The sequence below is a fragment of the Leptosomus discolor genome, chromosome 11 (assembly GCF_034619465.1).
Source record: "Leptosomus discolor isolate bLepDis1 chromosome 11, bLepDis1.hap2, whole genome shotgun sequence".
Lineage (NCBI taxonomy): Eukaryota > Metazoa > Chordata > Aves > Leptosomiformes > Leptosomidae > Leptosomus > Leptosomus discolor.
In genome coordinates this window covers 15454057-15470909 of record NC_141401.1, presented here as the reverse complement: position 1 = coordinate 15470909, position 16853 = coordinate 15454057, and the positions used below count along the sequence as shown (strand labels likewise).

The 16853-nt window shown below is 57.6% G+C and overlaps 2 protein-coding genes across 3 annotated transcripts; one reads left to right on the top strand and one right to left on the bottom strand.

Annotated features, from left to right (window-relative positions):
- Positions 1-1735: 1735 nt before the first annotated feature.
- SNUPN (snurportin 1) lies at positions 1736-11485 on the bottom strand. The gene is made up of 8 exons (XM_086471618.1): positions 11304-11485; positions 10956-11109; positions 10016-10120; positions 9794-9890; positions 9178-9275; positions 8762-8839; positions 6772-6852; positions 1736-2805 (listed from the first exon to the last, which is right to left on the bottom strand). Exons 1-8 carry the CDS (start codon positions 11483-11485, stop codon positions 2473-2475), a joined length of 1128 nt encoding a protein of 375 aa, XP_086327744.1. The 3' UTR covers positions 1736-2472.
- Positions 11486-13009: 1524 nt separating this feature from the next.
- Positions 13010-16523, top strand: SNX33 (sorting nexin 33). 2 transcript variants are annotated; one of them, XM_086471694.1, is made up of 3 exons: positions 13010-14184; positions 14407-14450; positions 16257-16523. In XM_086471694.1, exons 1-3 carry the CDS (start codon positions 13010-13012, stop codon positions 16508-16510), a joined length of 1473 nt encoding a protein of 490 aa, XP_086327820.1. In that variant the 3' UTR covers positions 16511-16523. The 2 variants fall into 2 exon arrangements, with proteins under 2 accessions (XP_086327820.1, XP_009954443.2); XM_009956141.2 differs by having other exon boundaries at positions 13010-14450.
- The last annotated feature ends 330 nt before the right edge of the window (positions 16524-16853 follow it).

Here is a 16853-nt window from a genome sequence, read left to right as displayed (position 1 = left end):
CCTCCGGAGGGGCTGCCGGGAAGGAGCGGGGACCCCAGCACAGCAGCAGCCCCACTGAAAAGCCAGGCCCCAGGACAGGGGGACATTTTGTTCAGCTGAGGACGACCGCATTGGCAATGTGCCCACAGCCAGAGTCTTTGCACCTAACTCGGAGAAAATGGAAGAAAGGGCAGAGGGAAGGGGCTGAGCCCCGAGCTGGATGCGGGCTCCAGGGCTGGCTGGCTGTTTTCCAGAGCCGCAGGCCACCTCTACAGGTTGAGCTGCCCGCTCGGCTCTCCTGCCCCAGACTAAATTTAAGCCCCCAGGGGGGTGACCCCTCCTCGGTCACTGCCAAAGCTGCGGCTTGTTCCAGCTGGGAGCAGGATCGCACCCAGCAAATAAAATAGTCCCAGCAACAAACTGCGTTGGCCCTGGCGACTTCCGTTTAACACCCTCTCTCCAAACACAGCCTTTCGTTTCCAACAGGAATTGTAACGCAAATATTTATTTCTCCAGCTTTTAAAAGGGAAACTCTGCAGCATCATCTGGAGCCGGTGGAAAGCTACAGTTGCTTCCCTCTTGCTCTCCTCCATCGATCAGGGCAAGCAGCTGCAGGCAGCCCCTCTTCAGCTGTATTTTCTCTCCTGCCCACTCCCTTCCCTTGGCTGGAGGACCTTGAGAGGTTGCTGGAGGGCAGCAAGGGAGGCAGTAACCTGAGCTGCAGCTTCCTCTGCCCTAAGGGATGCACAAATCTACATCCAGATGCCCACCTCCGGGTTTAATTGCCTGACGGAAGGAAAACTATGCTGATAGGAGGCTGGATGCTGTCTCCCAGCCAGGGCTCTCCCTGCAGTCCTCTGCCAGCGGGTGAGGCCGAAGCGTAGGGGGAACCCGCAGCTGGAGCAGCCCAGGGCCTTCAAGGGACAGGGAGGACAAGGCAGTCCAGGTGTTTGTCTTCTTCCCCCGGGCCAGTTGCTTGATGTGCTAAAGTAATAATAATAATAATTATAATGCTTATTATAAAAATAATGAAATAAGCAGCCGTTTGAAAAGGACCACAGCGCACTCTGCCGCATCCCAATGTTGCAGAGCTGGGGTGCTGTTTCCTCCCCTCCCGGGGAGGGGGAGCCGAGGCCAGCCCCCTCCCACAGCCAGCTCTGGCAGCAGCAAGGAAAGTTCCTGCTGTCCGCTGGTATAATCAATAGCGGCTGCACAGTCAGATGATCGCGCACAGCCCACATGCTTGGCACAGAAACGAGCGGTTTTCTGGGAAAAACGGGGGTTGCGAGGGCAGGATACAAGTGCCCCCGCTATCTGTGGGCGGCGTCCCCACTCTCTGTATCTCCTCCTGGGCAGGGGCCCTCCTCCGGGGCATTTTCACAGACGGCCGGGAGGAGACTCCCCAGCGCTGCCTTTAGCCTGATATTTCATCTCCCCGCTGCGTGGTGAGAGCAGTCCTGCTCTGGCCTTTTAACTTCCCTCTGGAAAACAACCTGGGAACGGTGAGGGGAATTGTTTCACCCCGCTAAAACCGGGGAAAGGCAGCAGCAGCCAGTGCTCACAAAGCAGGCTTGGGCTGGGATAAGAGGGGCAGCGGCAGGGAGGGACTGAAGCACCTCGGTGCACAGAGGAGAATCCAACCCGCACAAGCATTTCCTCCGCTCCAGTTAGCTCTGTAAGCAATTTCTCTATCCCTATTTGGGAGGCACAGCACGCACCCACCCTTAGGTAGCAGGAAGACACTCAAGAATTTGTCTTTCTGAGAAACCTTTTATTTGGCACAATCAATGCTAGCGTTTTTCAGAGCGAAACCATTCCTTCCTCCCCCTACTGAGAAAAGCCTCGAGTACAAGCTTCTGCCACGCTCGCGCCGCACAAAGCTGTGCTCGGAGGCAGGGCCCGCTGCGATGTAAGGAAATCTAGTTTTTCTCAGTAACGTGTGGGTGTGGAAAACCCAGCCTTTGGATTTACAGCAGCCTCCTGCAAACTTTTTGTTACTAGAAGCGGACCGACCACAAAACTTGCATTGAGAAGGTCTCGGTAAACAGCTGGATCAAAGGCTGAAATGCCCCGATTTCCGGGGCCGGGGAGGTGGGGCTGCCATCGGGGCCGGGGTTACGAGAAGCAGCTGCACCTCAGAGGTCTGAGCACTGTTCCTATGCTGGAGCTTTGCCAGAGGCTTTAACAGAAGCAGGGTCAGGAGCTGAACCAGGAACCCTGCAGCGTGGGGACGGATCATTTCGTTTCCCAACGCACGACTGCTTTAGGAAATAACCAGACAATCCTGTTAGAGGCCTCACAGAAGCCCTGGCAAAAAAAAATAAAAAAAAAAAAAAAAATCCAGCGGCACTTGGAGCAAGATATTCCACTTCCGTGCCCTTTAAACAAAACCATCCTATCATTACCTTTGCCCCCCTCCCAGGGAGCGTGAGTGACAGTGAGAAGCGGGGAACCTTTTGCTTTCTCCTTACCCAACCGGTCTGTCCCAGCAGCCTAATTCTCCATCTGGCTCACTGCTTCATCCTGGCCCTCCAGAGGGTTTGCCGACGGAGGGGTAGACAAGTGTTCCAGCTCGTAATGTCCGTTCCTCGCAGCCGCCGCGCTGCTCGGGTGACCCTTTTCTGCTGCTGCCAGCTTTTTACTCCTCTTGCTCTCAATGATCTGCTGGAGCTGACGCCCAGCATAGTCTGGTTTGGCAGTGAGCGCCGTAGCGGGCACGGCGAGCCCGAGGATTTCGGGTACCATGTAGGGCCGGAGCCAGCCCACCAGCGGGGTGCTGCCGGGGGTATAGTGGGTTTGCTTGTGATAGAAGAGAAGTCCGTCGACCTGTGAAGAGGAGAGGGAGTGAATGAAAGGGCAGAGCTGGAGGCTTTTGCAGGTGGATGACAGGGCGCCAGACGACAGCATCGCTCTCCATTTACAGGCCAAAACTACCAGCTGGATCATTTTTCCCCTCAAGCAGTGCAATAAATAGCGGAAGGGAAAGGAGAAACTCGCAGAGCTCCTGCCTTGAAAGATCAGTGCAAGCCCAGCGACTGCCGAATGGCTTTAAATCGTCAAAGGCAAAGCATTTCAGCCCGATGTTGGCACGGACCAGCACTTTTCCTCTGGTTGCTACGATCCCATTCTGCAGAAAAGCCATCAGGTTTCTGAATAAGGCAGTGCCCAGAAAGGCCACTTTACCGGATTAAGGTTATTTTAAATAATACATTTGGAGAGTAATTAGTCAGAGCGCATGACGCCAAGGAGCCCCGATTCATAACGCTGTTACAGCTCTTTCAGCTGGCTTATGCAAAATAAATTCTTCATGTTTCCCAAGAGAGAACTTCTCCAGCAATCAATGACATTTAAGGGCACTCAGGACTTTGAAGGTTTAGGCCCTAACTCTTGTGCTGCTATTTCCACACTCTGCAATGCTGCAGCTGGCTGACGTTTTCCCTGCTTCCCCTTCACGCTCGGGGATTTTCACCCCCCTCTCCCTGTGCTTCCCAGGGGTGCACGCTGCAAGGTTAGATCCTGCTGCCAGGCTGACTAACGCTGGAGGTGGTGCTCCTCTTCACTCAGCCTCGCAAGCTCTTAAAAGGACATTTGGCTACGAGAAAGAGCGGCTGAGTGGGCAGAAGAGATGAGAAAGAGCCCACCTCAGGCTGAATTGTCCCCCAGGCCCTCCCCTACAGCCCTCAGAATATATGCGGCAGCAAGCTGAAACAACCAAGTGGATTGAGGTGATTTCTGCTACCGTGCTGGACTGTGAGCCAGGCTGAGCAAAGAGCAGCATACGTCCATCTCTGCACCATGGATGCCAGCCTCCAGCAGAGCCGGTAGAGCTTCTTGAACTACTCTGTCCATAATTTTCAGTCACTGCTAAGATCTTGCAAAATAATCCCAGAAAAAGGGGGATTCCTGTGCTAGGAAAACACAAAACCAGAACAGTAAACATCATGATGAGCTTGTGTAACCCTCTGGATATCTAAAGTACAAAGCTTTTCCCTCCCCCTGCCTCCCAGGAGACTTGGGAATAGCCAGAGTCTGCGGCACCCCAGCACCATGCCTGCACATCCAGCCCATTCCTGCGGGTGCACGGCACTTGACGAGCAACGGGGATTCTCCAGCACCCACAGGAATGTTCTGGTAAAGATCAGAGCCTGGAAAGGCTTCTGCCTTCCAGACCGCGCCAAAGATCTTCCCCAAGCTAGAGAACTCAAAGGAGTTCAGCCTGGTGGAGAGTTAGGTCATGTTCTTCCTTCCCCTGATTTCTCTTAAGTTACTCCCATGTTCCTTCCAGTTTATTTAATTTGTTGGCTGGATCCCTACCCTGAGTCACCACACTGACACCAGCCACATCAGAATAAGGGCTGACACTGTCCCTGAACGAGCGAACCTGATGAGAAACTGGCCTGGCAGGATTTCATGTCTCACAGCCACGCTTTTCAGATTTTAGGCACCTAACAGTACTTCGTTCCTTCACACCGGGGTTTCTCAGAGCCTTTGGCTCCCCCTGCCTTTGGGGAAACCTGAGCGTTGTTTTACTCAGATCTGCAAGTAGGACAGTAGCTCTTAAGATCCACTCCAAAAACCACTTCAAATCCAGTGCCAGTCAACTGATCCAAAGTCCGCTGAATTCAGTGGAAAAAAAATAATCTGCTGAACCTAGCGGATCAGGTCCTAACTCTAAGGTTACAGATTAACTCTGAAGATCCGAAAGAACCAACCACCTCTGTTGCCACCACACGCGCAAGATCCCTGTAAGGATCAGGAGATGCTGGCCCCAGGCATAAGAAGACCTCTATGATACCGCACTATCTATAGCAAGGCTGTATTCTGCCTTCTGCAAAGTTTATTCCCTCCTGCGCTGCCGGTGGAAGCTATTTCAGGGGATTTCTTGGGCTCCCTCTTGTGGCACATCAGGAAGAGACCCACGGTTCCCTTCATCCCTGGACATGGCACCACGGTTTCCGGCTGCTTTGAGCCAAATCACACCAGGTTGCATTGTTGGGGTCGAACGCTGCGGTATCGACCAGACAACCGGGGGGGCAAATCACAGCTGGATTACAAGGGAGAGTCTGATCAACTCCATCTCCCTCCCCCGGCATTTCGCAATGGCCTCCTTCGCGGGCCAGAAGTTTTCTGCTCTGACCGCAGCGGGGCAATACTCCTCAGCCCTTTCTCGTGGGAGCAGAGGCCTCAAGAAGGAATGAAGCTTTCTTCAGTAAAGACAGGAATGACTGTTTCTGCAGAGGCACTCAGAGCATTTGTAATTGAGCATGTCAGCTGCAGGGAGCCTGGGATGCCTTCTCAACATTTCGGGATCTGGGGTCAGAGCGGGCTCCACCAAGACCAGCAAGGGGCTGGGAATTTCCAACTGTCTCTAGTGACTGTCCTGGCTTTGACAAGCAGAAGGCAGCCAGCCCTCGTGGCCAAATTCACGTCCCTTAAATTTAAACCTGCACTTACGTTAATCGCTAACTTGGGCCAGGAGAGCGCAAGAGACACAGTCAAATCCAAGTGGCTTTCAGCTTAGCGGGATGAGCAACCTCTGTGGACGCTGTTCCTGATGTAGGGCTGAGACCGGGCACTCTGCAGGAAGTGCTGCGGCCACTGGAGGAGCTTCTGGCTCCCACATGTCTGTCACCGACCCTGTGCTGGAATGCCATCGCCTCCTCCACCCTCCTCTGCTCCAGTGCAGTCAGCCGGGGCAATCAAAAGCAGCCTGAGCTGTTTTCATGAGGGCCTCGACTTGCTGCTCATCACCACACGGAGCTGACCTGGGTGGCACATGGATTTGCCTGTCCTGCCCTTCTCCCGCAGGTCAGCAGAGCCTGGACAGCACAACGGCACCTGCTTCTAAAGCTGATGGAGCAACCGCAGGTGTCCTGCTCAGCTGCTCCTGCTGGGGGACCGGCCACCTCAGAGAGAGCCAAAGGCAGGAAGCTGCCGGTTCTGCACCAAAGCAAAGAGCGGAGCTCGCACTGTCCCCTCCACAAGATCAAACAGTAGTAGAGCAGGAGGACAGGCTCATCTGAGCCCCTCCCAGCCACTTCTGACACAGCCACCTGCCCCCAGCTCCAGTACATCTCAGGCACTCACCACTAACGCCCCAACCCCTCAGAAACCATCGGGAGCTTACCACCACCCTTCTCTTTCCTCCCACCACCCTTCTCTTTCCCCCCCACCACACACAAGATAGCTGGGTGCCTTGCACCTAGACGGATGGAAGTAGCTGGGCTAAGGAAACACAGAGCCTGTGGCAGAGGTCAGAGAAAGGCACCACTGCCCACCCCGCAGACCTCTCGAGAAACTCCAGCACATAAGGGAGCACACCGCAGAGACCCTCATGCCTGTACCCATACAAGCCCACCCGGGGCAGCAAGCAGGACCAGCTTTGGCCCTAAAAAGGTCAGCTGTCCATCACGCTGCCACACGACTGGGAGCTATGCTGCTTCTGGAGGCAGTCTGGGTGTCCGCATCAACCCTCTCTTCCCCAAGGGCTCTTTCAGACACCAGCAGTACAGGCAGCCCAAACACAGCGAACGCTACGGTTTAACTCTGGCTAATTAATTTGGCTGGATGCAGCCTGTACCTGGTGACAAGAGGGTCACAGCTCAGCCATGTGCACAAAAGGCATCCATCCCCACACAGGGAAACAAAGGGAGCAGCTCAGCAAGCTTCCTGCAGGCCCCAGGAGAGCACAGATCCCAAGCGAAGGGGATGCACCTCTCGCCAAGCGCTGGCAGCTGCGCAGCCGGGCTGTCTCTAAGGCTGAGGTCCAGGCCCCTGCCTGCGTGTTCTCACCTCGAAGGGGAAGTCCATAGCCAGCACCTTACACAGGCTGTCCGAGGAGCAGGGGAAGTTCTGCAGGCCCACGAATTTGAACTGAAAGAGTAAGAGAGGGTTAGAAGAGAGAACTGCATGGCCTAAAGCAGAACAAGTCACTGCATCGCGCACTGGTGCGGAGGCAGCGAAGAAGGAAGGATTTCCCCCAGCGCGAGATCCAGCCTGAAAGGGTGAGGGACAGGCGTCAGATGAAGTAACCAGAGAGGAGATCTCTAGCAGGGACCACATCATTTAACCGCTGCCCTTCCTGCCATAGGGTATGGGGGGCCCAAAAGCACAAACAGGCTCAAAAAAAAAAGGATTAGACCAGCTCCTGAGAGGCAGGTCCCCTGGTGGCCATTAACTACATGATCCAGGTACAACCACTGGCTGATGAAGTCAGAGGGAACAGGATAGGTACTTCCAATTTCTTACTCTTTCCACAGCAACTGGTCTCTGTGGTTACTACAGGTTATTGGGACAGACAGACCTCTGATGCGATTCAGAACAACAATTTGTAAGCAAACCCCAGATCTAGAGAGAAAACAACAGGACCAATCTCTCCAGCGGTGCCAATCATACCCCACCACAGTAACTGGGAGCTCTTCCATGAAAACCTACAAAAATCACCCTAGCCACCAGAGAGAATGGGGTCGTTAGAGAGAACCCCCACCATCTCTCCAGAAACGCTGGATAAAGCACATACATCGCTGCAACTTTACAGATCTCATCCCAGAAACAGAAGATGACCTATAAAAGAAGACCCATGGATTACCACCACGATGCCCGGACTGCATGAAACCTAGAGTGCCCAGAATGATCTGTTTCAGGTTTTTTATCACCCCAGGTCCAAATGACGCCCTCTGGCATTTAACAAGCGATGCAGATGGCAGAGCCTCAGGGCACGGCTCCAGCGTGCTCCCGATACCTTTCTTCCAAGCCTCTAAGACTGCAGGAAGGACTTTTCAGGAGAGCTGACCCTGAGATGCTCTTTTAACCAAAATAGAAAACGATGACCTCTGGGCAGGATGCAAAGCAGACAGACGTCTGCTCCAGGCTGCTGGCTCAGCCAAGCAAATCTTTCCACCCAGGAAATGAAAGCTGAAACGACCGCCCCTTCGTTAGGTAGCTGTCTTCTGGATATTCCTGTTGGAGTCAGAACAGGATGTTCTCCAAATACAGATACCTTCGCTGCTGGCACAGGAGTGCTCGTCCCCGTTTATGATCGATCTGCTCAGCCCACAGGAGCTGCTCTGCTGAGCTGTGTCTGAGCACGCACGGGGGCTCCACACTGATCAGGTCCCGCTTTGCAAACCGCGCTCCGCAGGCCAGGCTGACAAATCTCTTATGGCTGTGTGTGTTCCCCCCCAAAAAAATTCACTTTCCAAGCTGCTGTGGGTTCTAGATCTGACCTCCCTGCATGAGTCTTCAAAGGAAGACTTTTTATCCTTGCTCAGCAGGGACTCTGGGTGGCAATCGGGCATCCCCCCTGACAACTCCAATGCCTAGTTTAAGCAGGAGGGAAGGCTAAAGCTTTACGAGCCTCTCCCCTTGCCTTGCGAGCCCACAAGACTATGCAAAGACAAATCCCATTGTAGTCAGGCTGCCGACCAACGCTGCCCCGGTAGAAACCACACTGCTTTTACATTCCATTTCAAGGGAAAGCTAAAAATGGCATGGAAGTTAGCTGATACCCTGCAGGCTGATCTTCCTCAGCACTTTGGCTGGGGAAAAAAAAAAAACACTAACAGCAAGCCACAGTCATTTACAATATTCAGTGGTTCTATTTGCATCCTGAACATGGCATCCCATTTCATCAGAAGTACACTTTGAAGCCTGATCTGCAAGGGGGGAAGAAAAAAAACAGAAAAAAAAGAAAAAAGCTTCCGCTTCTGAAAGAAAGCGCTGAAGCCTGCTGAACAGGAAAGCTTACCCCCCATCCTCCTCCTCTCAGTACAAAAGAACTTACTGGATTAATCCTGCTTTTCTCTCCCAGCCCTTCCTCCTCTTGGATCTTTGAGAAGAGCCAGAAGAATCTGAAGTCGGTCTGTGAAAGGAGGCAGAGACTTAATGACCAGCCAGCACACATCACCGATCAGCACCTGCTGAGTGTCTCCATTCCTCTGCACTTGCCCGGGAGACTTACAAACTCAGCTTCTCCTGCAGAACCAGCCAGCACCCCAAACTCCACTGCTTCCCCCGATACTCCCAAAAGATGTACCCAATTGTTCCAGTAGCCAGCAGCCCATAAGCTGTAAAGATGCTGGTGCTTAAAACGAAATACCCGTCCTACTGCACAGTGGGCTATGTCCTGTGCTGGCTGCAAAGCAGCTCACAAAACAGGGAACAAAAGGGAGGGCAGGACAGAGGGAGGAGATTCAGTACCTGGCAGTCATAAACAGGGTGTCCTCTCCAGCACATTACATCGAGGATATAGTACGTCTGCTTTGCCTCGTTGTAGATGCAGTCCAGGATGCAGTACACTGTGCACACAAAGAGGGAGATCCAGACATGCTCCAGAGAGACCCCCTTCTGCTAACAGAAGCTGTGACCACAAAAAGCCTTTAGCTTGAGGAGTCCAACAAGGCTACAAAGGCACCAGCCAGAGGCACAGCAAGCAAAGGCACGTTTCAGAAAATGGCACAGTAACCTCTCCTCAGGGCAAGAAAGCAACTACAGGAGGCATTAAGAATGATCACACTGTACACAGCTCTTTCTCAGAAGACACAGAGGATGTTGAGATTTAAGAGTGCCAGTTAACCAGGCAACTAATTAAAAGATGCTCTTATCCAGCATAAAGTATCTGATATCGTCCACGTCTATTTATTCCCAGAGATACACGAACAGGCCTGAAGCTAACCGCCCCCGGCACCAGGAAAGGGCCCAGCTCCAGGGCTCAGGGGAGCTGGAGGAGCAGCACCGAGCCTGCTGGTGCACACACTCACAGGGAAAGGCAGGCGGTTCCCCTGTCTCTACCCCAAATGTCCCCTCACACCATTACCTTTCTCACTCATTGAATTGTGCCTGTTCCCCCCTGGCAGAAGGGATGGGAACCTGTTGACACAGAAGCCACTCTTGGTGTAAGCTGCTGTTGTGCCCTGCGAGGAAATGGAAGAGAAAAAACCAAAAGTCAAGCCAGACAAGTGGCCCAGTGTTATATTGGTTGTGAGACAGGTACAGGCCCTTTACCAGATGGTGAGACATCGCCCCTGCTGCTGCTTACCCTGGATGCCACGACTAGTGCCCTTTTCCCGACAGGGCACACCACTACAATCCACTCCTGCTCCAGATCCGAGGGGACATCGACCAGCCATTCTGACAGCATCAGCTGCGGAGAAATCCAGAAAAAAAATGAGTTAGTAACAACTCTCCTGAAGTTACGGAAAACTTACAGCTCAAGGATAAAGGAAGGAGGTTTCGACTTGGCTTCAACAGCTACACTGGGTGCTTCAGAGGCAACTTGCATTGCTTGTCACCCTGCGTTACAGCATCAAAGGGCCTCCCTCCCTCTCTTTAACCAACCTGCATAACAAACTCTCTCCCAAGTCTTTCTCCGGCTTCCCAGCTGCTGACTAAGCTTCAGACTACAGCAGGGGGCTCACAGTCCTCACTTGAGCACCTCTGTACCTTGGTCCCCACTCCAGCACTTCACATTTATTTATTTATAAATACATGGCACAGCTTAGAGATTTCTAAAGACTAGGAGTAAAGAGCCCAGACAAGTTGGCCTCTTCAGAGACTGTCTGGCCATGATCACCTGAAAGGTCGTTTGTCCTCTACAACCAATATGGCAGCCAAGGCTGATAAAACCCAGCAGCTGAGGTCTCCCTTCCTTCCTGGTGTCCCAGACACGGGGAGAGACGGAAGCCTTTAACTGACTGCTGCACAACAGGATACCAACGCTGCTTAGCTGAGCTGAAGTCTCCCAAAGCCACAGCAACCCAGCTCCACCTGTCCTCCATTTCAACGCAGCATGTCTCAGAGGCAGAACCGGGGCACAGTTTTCCTCTCTGAGCAGCAAGCCAGGCAGGACACGTTATTCTCAGCCTCAAGGCAGCCATTACCATGGCCGCTCACCATGCCCAGCCTCACCACCCCACACCCCTCACCCTGCCCCACATTCACACCCACACCCCGTGGCGGGGAAGCCGGTAACTCCTCACCTGATTGGCATAGCGCTTGGGCAACTTCTTGCCAGCATCCACGTCCATCTCCTCTTCCTCATCTTCCCCCTCCTTCTCCTCGCCCTCGCTCTCCACCCCGGCCCAGTCGTCCTCTGCCAGCCTCCTGGCATGGTTCACGTAGTCCAGCCGCCTCCTGCGGGGCGGGAAACAGGCCGGCTAGCGGGAAGCAGAGCAGGCCACCGCCCCGCTCCCCAACACCCTGGGCCGCGGCCCCCCAGCCCAGACCGCCCGGCGGGCCCAGCAGAGGCCTGCCCGCCCCAGCGGCTCCCCCCGGCCGGGCCTCCCCTTCCCCGGGCCCCAGCCCAGAAAATTCGCCCTCTCGCTCACTCTCTCTGGAGGCGGAGGAGGCGCTGGCGGCGCTCGGCCTGCCCCGGGCCGCCGCGGGCCTTGTAGGCGGCCAGGCGGGGGTGCGGGGCCGCCGGGCTGTTGGGCGCCGCCAGGGCCACGCCGGCCGCCAGCGCCGCGCTCAGCTCCTCCATGGCAACGCCCGCCCGACGGCCGCGCGCCATGACGCGCTTCCGCCCGACGCCGAGGCGCCGGTGCCGCAGCGCCCCCTGGCGGCGCGGAGGCTCCGTACCCCCCCATCCTCCGGGGCCGGCGGTAGCGCCCCCCTCCCCCGCCCTGCGCCGTGACTCAGTTTCCCGGGACGCGGGCAGTGACACTCGGGGTCGTGACCGGGCACGGCAGTGGGGGGACACCTCGGGCAGGGACGTGGGGACCCCCGTGGGCGGGGACGGCGGGGACCCCCGAGGGCGGGGCTGCTCGGGGCCATGCCCGGCCGGGGAGGCGGGAGCAGCCGGTGGCCGGAGCCGTGCCCCCGCGGGCCGGGCCGTGGCGGCGGCGGTAGTGGGCGGGCCGAGTGCCCCCCGGGCCGGCTGCCTGCAGAGGGCAGCGTGCGACCTGCCGCGCCGCTCCCGAGCGGCGAACCGGGGAGCTCAGCGCTGCCGTGCGTCACGGGAGGCTGGCGGCCAGCCCCGCCACCGGCACCCCCACCGGGCAGCAGCACCGACATCGCGCAGCGGCAGCGGGCGCCGATACCGGAACCGGGCGGCGGTACCGACAGCGGCCCCGGGGCCCCGTGCGCGGGCGGCGGCAGCGAGCGGCGCCCCCCGCCCCCCCCCCGGCCCCCTGCCCCGGCCATGCGGTGAGGGCGGCCCGCCGGGTCCGCGGAGGGACGGGAGGGGCGGCCGGGCCGCGGCTGCGCTCGGTTCTCCGGCTCCGGTAGCGGCGGCGGCGGGCCGGGCTCCCCCTCCCTCCGCCGCCCGCACCGGCAGCCGCCAGCCTCCCTCCCCGTTGCGGCGGGGGCTGCCCCCGGTACCGGGGCTACCCTGCCTGCGGGGCCCTTCCCCTCCGTCCTGCGTGAGATTCGCGGATTTCAGGGGAAAACAAAACAAAACAAAACAAAAAACCAACAAAAAACCCCAACCAAAACAACAACAAGCCCCCACCAAACCCCGGGACAGTCGGCCCGGAAAGGAATTGCAAAATCCCCGGGCCGGGATCACGGGAGGTAGGGCTGGTTTTGGGGTCGGTTCCCGGTGCTCTCCTGGCGCCCACCGACTTGCAGCCGCCGGCTGGAGGAAACGGGTGTTTTATCCACAGGAGCCCCGGGAAAAGTCGCTTTGGATTTATTTCCTCGCTGGCAGCCGGATCTTTTCCTCCTGGAAAGTGAAACCGCGGGATCAGCGTCCCAGCGAGATAAAACCTGCGTGGACATGGCAGAGCCCGGCTCTGGGTCCGGCCGGGGTTTGTATCCTGTAGGAGCGAGGGAGATGCCGCTTGCTTGACCGGGGAATGTTGTTTTTAACCGGGGTGCTGGGATCGGGGGGGTCACTCGGGCACACGGACCTTGGCGTCACCTCGTAAGGGATTTCTTCTCCACCTTTTTTTATTTCCCTGAGAAAGCGGCCGAGCCTTTTCCCACAGCGCGTGGTGGCCCCGGTGCTGAGCGAGCTTGCGGTATCGCCGGGGGGATTTTTGTGTGGGTGCGGGGATTGCGTTACGCCGTGACCCCCCCTGCCCCGGGACAGGCCATGGCGTTGAAAGCCAGAGCGCTTTACAACTTCCAGAGCGAAAACAAAGAGGAGATCAGCATCCAGGAGAACGAGGAGCTCGTCATCTTCAGCGAGAACTCCCTGGACGGGTGGTTACAGGGCCAAAACAGCCGCGGCGAGACTGGCCTCTTCCCGGCCTCCTACGTCGAAATCCTCCGCTCCCGGTCGGGCTCCAACTACACAGACTACTCCAGCAGCCCGGCCGGCTCACCCGGGCACGACTCCTCCTTCTACACAGCCCCCCCCAACCCCGGCATCTCCTACCAGGGCAGTTTTGAGGATGACGATGATGATGATTGGGATGACTGGGACGATGCTTGCACGGTGGTGGAGGAGCCACGGAGCGCGCCGGGCAGCAACGGGCATCCTTCGCCCAGCCTGCAGTACCCGGCGGCGTACGGCCACCACCAGCACGCCGGCTACCGGCCCAAGCCGGCGCTGGAGAGGCAGGACAGCATGAGCTCCTCCAAGAGGGGCAGCGTGGTGGGGAGGAACCTCAACCGCTTCTCCTGCTTTGTCCGCTCGGGGGTGGAAGCCTTCATCCTGGGCGACGTGCCCCTGATGTCCAAGATCGCCGAGGTGTACTGCATCGAGATGGGCTCCAAAGGTCCCCAGTGGAGGGCAAACCCCCACCCCTTCATCTGCTCCGTGGAGGACCCGACCAAACAAACCAAGTTCAAGGGCATCAAGAGCTACATATCCTACAAGCTGACCCCCAGCAACATCAACTCGCCCGTCTACCGGCGGTACAAGCACTTTGACTGGCTCTACAACCGCCTCCTGCACAAGTTCACGGTCATCTCGGTGCCCCACCTGCCCGAGAAGCAGGCCACTGGGCGCTTCGAGGAGGACTTCATCGAGAAGCGCAAGCGGCGGCTGATCCTCTGGATGGACCATATGACCAGCCACCCTGTCCTCTCCCAGTACGAGGGCTTCCAGCACTTCCTCTGCTGCCGCGACGAGAAGCAGTGGAAACTGGGCAAACGCCGGGCAGAGAAGGACGAGATGGTGGGCGCCAGCTTCCTCCTCACCATCCAGATCCCCACAGAGCACCAGGACCTTCAGGACGTGGAGGACCGCGTGGATGCCTTCAAGGCCTTCAGCAAGAAGATGGACGACAGTGTCCTGCAGCTGACTAACGTGGCCTCGGAGTTGGTGCGCAAGCACGTGGGGGGCTTCCGGAAGGAGTTCCAGAAGCTGGGCAATGCCTTCCAAGCCATCAGCCACTCCTTCCACATGGACCCCCCCTACAGCTTGGATGCCCTCAACAACGCCATCTCCCACACAGGCAAGACGTATGAGACGGTGGGGGAGATGTTCGCTGAGCAGCCCAAGAACGACCTGTTCCTCATGCTGGACACTCTCTCTTTGTACCAAGGGCTCCTCTCCAACTTTCCAGACATCATCCACCTCCAGAAAGGTAAGGGTGGCTTCTTCTCCCCTGGTGAGGAACTCTCCCGCATGATGTGTGGAGCAGCACAGGGAGCGGGAATGCAATGAGGAAATGCTGTGCTTGCGGTGATGGGGATGGGGATGGAGATGAGGATGGGGACTATTGCCTGTGACTCCGAGGGAGGCAGCATGATCCCTGCTGGCACAGTTCCCTGGTCACCCCAGCCCAGGAAAGGCTGCTGAGGTAGTTGGGTCCAGGATCAGGTTTTGCCTCAAGGGATGCTGTGGACTCCATAACCGCTGCCCAAAGCACTGGCTGGGTTGTCAGCACAGGCATTGCTGGCCCCAAGCCGTGAGCGGGAGCCAATGCCATTGCTGTTGGCTCCAGGATGGCCTGCTCAGCCCCTTGTGAGTGAGGGGCTGCACTGCACCCCCGCCCACCATCACTTGTTCCTCCTCATCCTCCCTCCCCGGCTGAGGCAGACAGTTGAGTGGCCAGTGGGGATGCTTGGGCTTGCTCCCCTGGGGCTGGGATACGGCTGGACATGGCCATGGGTCGGTCGGAGGGGCCGGGGGGGGCTGTGCAGGGCAGGTGGGATATGGACATGTCCCGTCTTCCCACCAGTCTCACTGTACTGTCCTGGCTGGGGGACACACACTGGACCTTCTGGGGACAACTCTTCAAGAGTACGTCCTGCCCCTCCAAGCCCAGGAAGGGTGGGTTTAGCACCCCCAGGGCATCAGGGCTCCCCATGTCCCCTTTGTCCCCTTTGTCCCCTTGTGCTTGCCGCTCTCCTGGGTATGTGGAGGGGGGCCAGGAAGGAGGAGGGGGGGGGTGAGAGGTGTCTGCCCTGCCCTTCCTGGGGAGGGCAGTGGGTAGGCAGGGCTCAGTGTCCCTTTGCACCCAGGCAGGGCGTGACGCAGACAGGGAGCCAGGTGCGGGAGCGGAGCTGAAGTCCACGCACTCCTCCCAGCCCAGTGCCCACGCCAACATCCCCGGATTTTGGGGAGCAGAGGGTTCTCCCCAGGGTGAAGCCAGGGCTGTCCATGTCCAAGCATCCTGGAGTGTGGGTGTATCGCTCCGCATCCCTGGGGGAGGCTGGGGCGGCAAAGGGGGAAGGGGAGGATGCGATCCAGCCCTGGCCGCTTCCTCGCCTTTCCCTCCCGGCGTTGTTTACCATGGCGGGTGAAGAAGGGCTGGATCCCATCCGGAAGCGAGGCCGCGTGGGCAGAGCGGAAGGCAGGATTTGGCCTCCAACCTTTGCTTCTTCCTCCTCCTCCTCCTCCTCTCTGCTGGGAGCAGGGCTGGCGCAGCAGGAACACTGTAACCCCGGGTCGGGTGCTCCCAGCAAGGGGCAGGGAGCTACGGGCCAGATCCTGTTTTCAGGCAAAGAGCCTCTGTGCTAATGATGGGGGAGGAATGCAGGGCTGGAGCCAGGCAGGATTCTTTCGAAACCAAGCTATAAAAATAAATGCAAGGAGGGAGGAAAAAAAATGATGTCAGATCATCAGCCGGCTCTGGGAGAGGTAAATATGAGGCTGACTGCCCAGGGATGGGGCAGGAAAGGAGTTGGGGAGGGCAGAGTCCAGAGGGAAGAGGTTCCTGGTCTTTCCCTGCCTGCAGGAGAGGGATGGGGATTGGTGGGCGCGGTGAGATGACAGCCCAGGAGCACGCAGATCCCTCACTTACTGACGTGGGGCAGCCATGCTCCTCTGGCGGTGGGGCCAGGCTGGTGCCCTGGCATGAAGGGTGATGGGACCCACCGGTGCTGCGCCGGGGGAAGGGGGGTCACACGGATCTGTCAGGCTCTCAGCCTTGCCCCTGCCTTGCCAGGCGCCTTCGCGAAGGTGAAGGAGAGCCAGCGGATGAGCGACGAGGGCAGGATGGACCAGGAGGAGGCGGACGGGATCCGCAAGCGCTGCCGCGTGGTGGGCTTCGCCCTGCAAGCCGAGATGAACCACTTCCACGAGCGGCGCGTGGCCGACTTCAAGAGGATGATGCAGTCTTACTTAAAGCAGCAGATCATCTTCTACCAGCGCGTCAGCCAGCAGCTGGAGAAGACGTTACGCATGTACGACAACCTCTAACACCTCCGCTTGCTGCCCCGCTGAAATCGCGCCCTTCTCTATCTGCAGCCTTGCAGACCTCCTCTGTTTGTGACGGGCTGGGAACGAACGGGAACTCATGACGCTAGTGACCAAATACCTTTGGGCTTTCTTCCCCCTTCCCGGGCGGGCAGGCTGCGGTCCTGCAGGGAAGGGCTCGCCCGCGGCCTGGCTGTGCCACCTCTTTCCCTGGGGACCTCCCACCCTGCCGCGGGTCTGGCGAGGGCACCGGGGGGTCACAAGAGAGACGGACGTGGAGGTAACGGTGCTGGTATCTCTGCCCAGTGATTTTTAGCTTTCTGAAAACCCATCCTCCTGGAGCAGA

Bases quoted from the DNA above. Each gene is read 5' to 3' on its own strand.
- SNX33 (XM_009956141.2), top strand. From the start codon at position 13,010: ATGGCGTTGAAAGCCAGAGCGCTTTACAACTTCCAGAGCGAAAACAAA. The intron at 14,451-16,256 runs GTAAGGGTGGCT...CTGCCTTGCCAG, and splicing joins CATCATCCACCTCCAGAAAG to GCGCCTTCGCGAAGGTGAAG.
- SNUPN (XM_086471618.1), bottom strand. From the start codon at position 11,485: ATGGCGCGCGGCCGTCGGGCGGGCGTTGCCATGGAGGAGCTGAGCGCG. The intron at 10,121-10,955 runs GTGAGGAGTTAC...ATTTCTCCGCAG, and splicing joins CCAAGCGCTATGCCAATCAG to CTGATGCTGTCAGAATGGCT. The intron at 9,891-10,015 runs GTAAGCAGCAGC...ATTTCCTCGCAG, and splicing joins CACTAGTCGTGGCATCCAGG to GGCACAACAGCAGCTTACAC.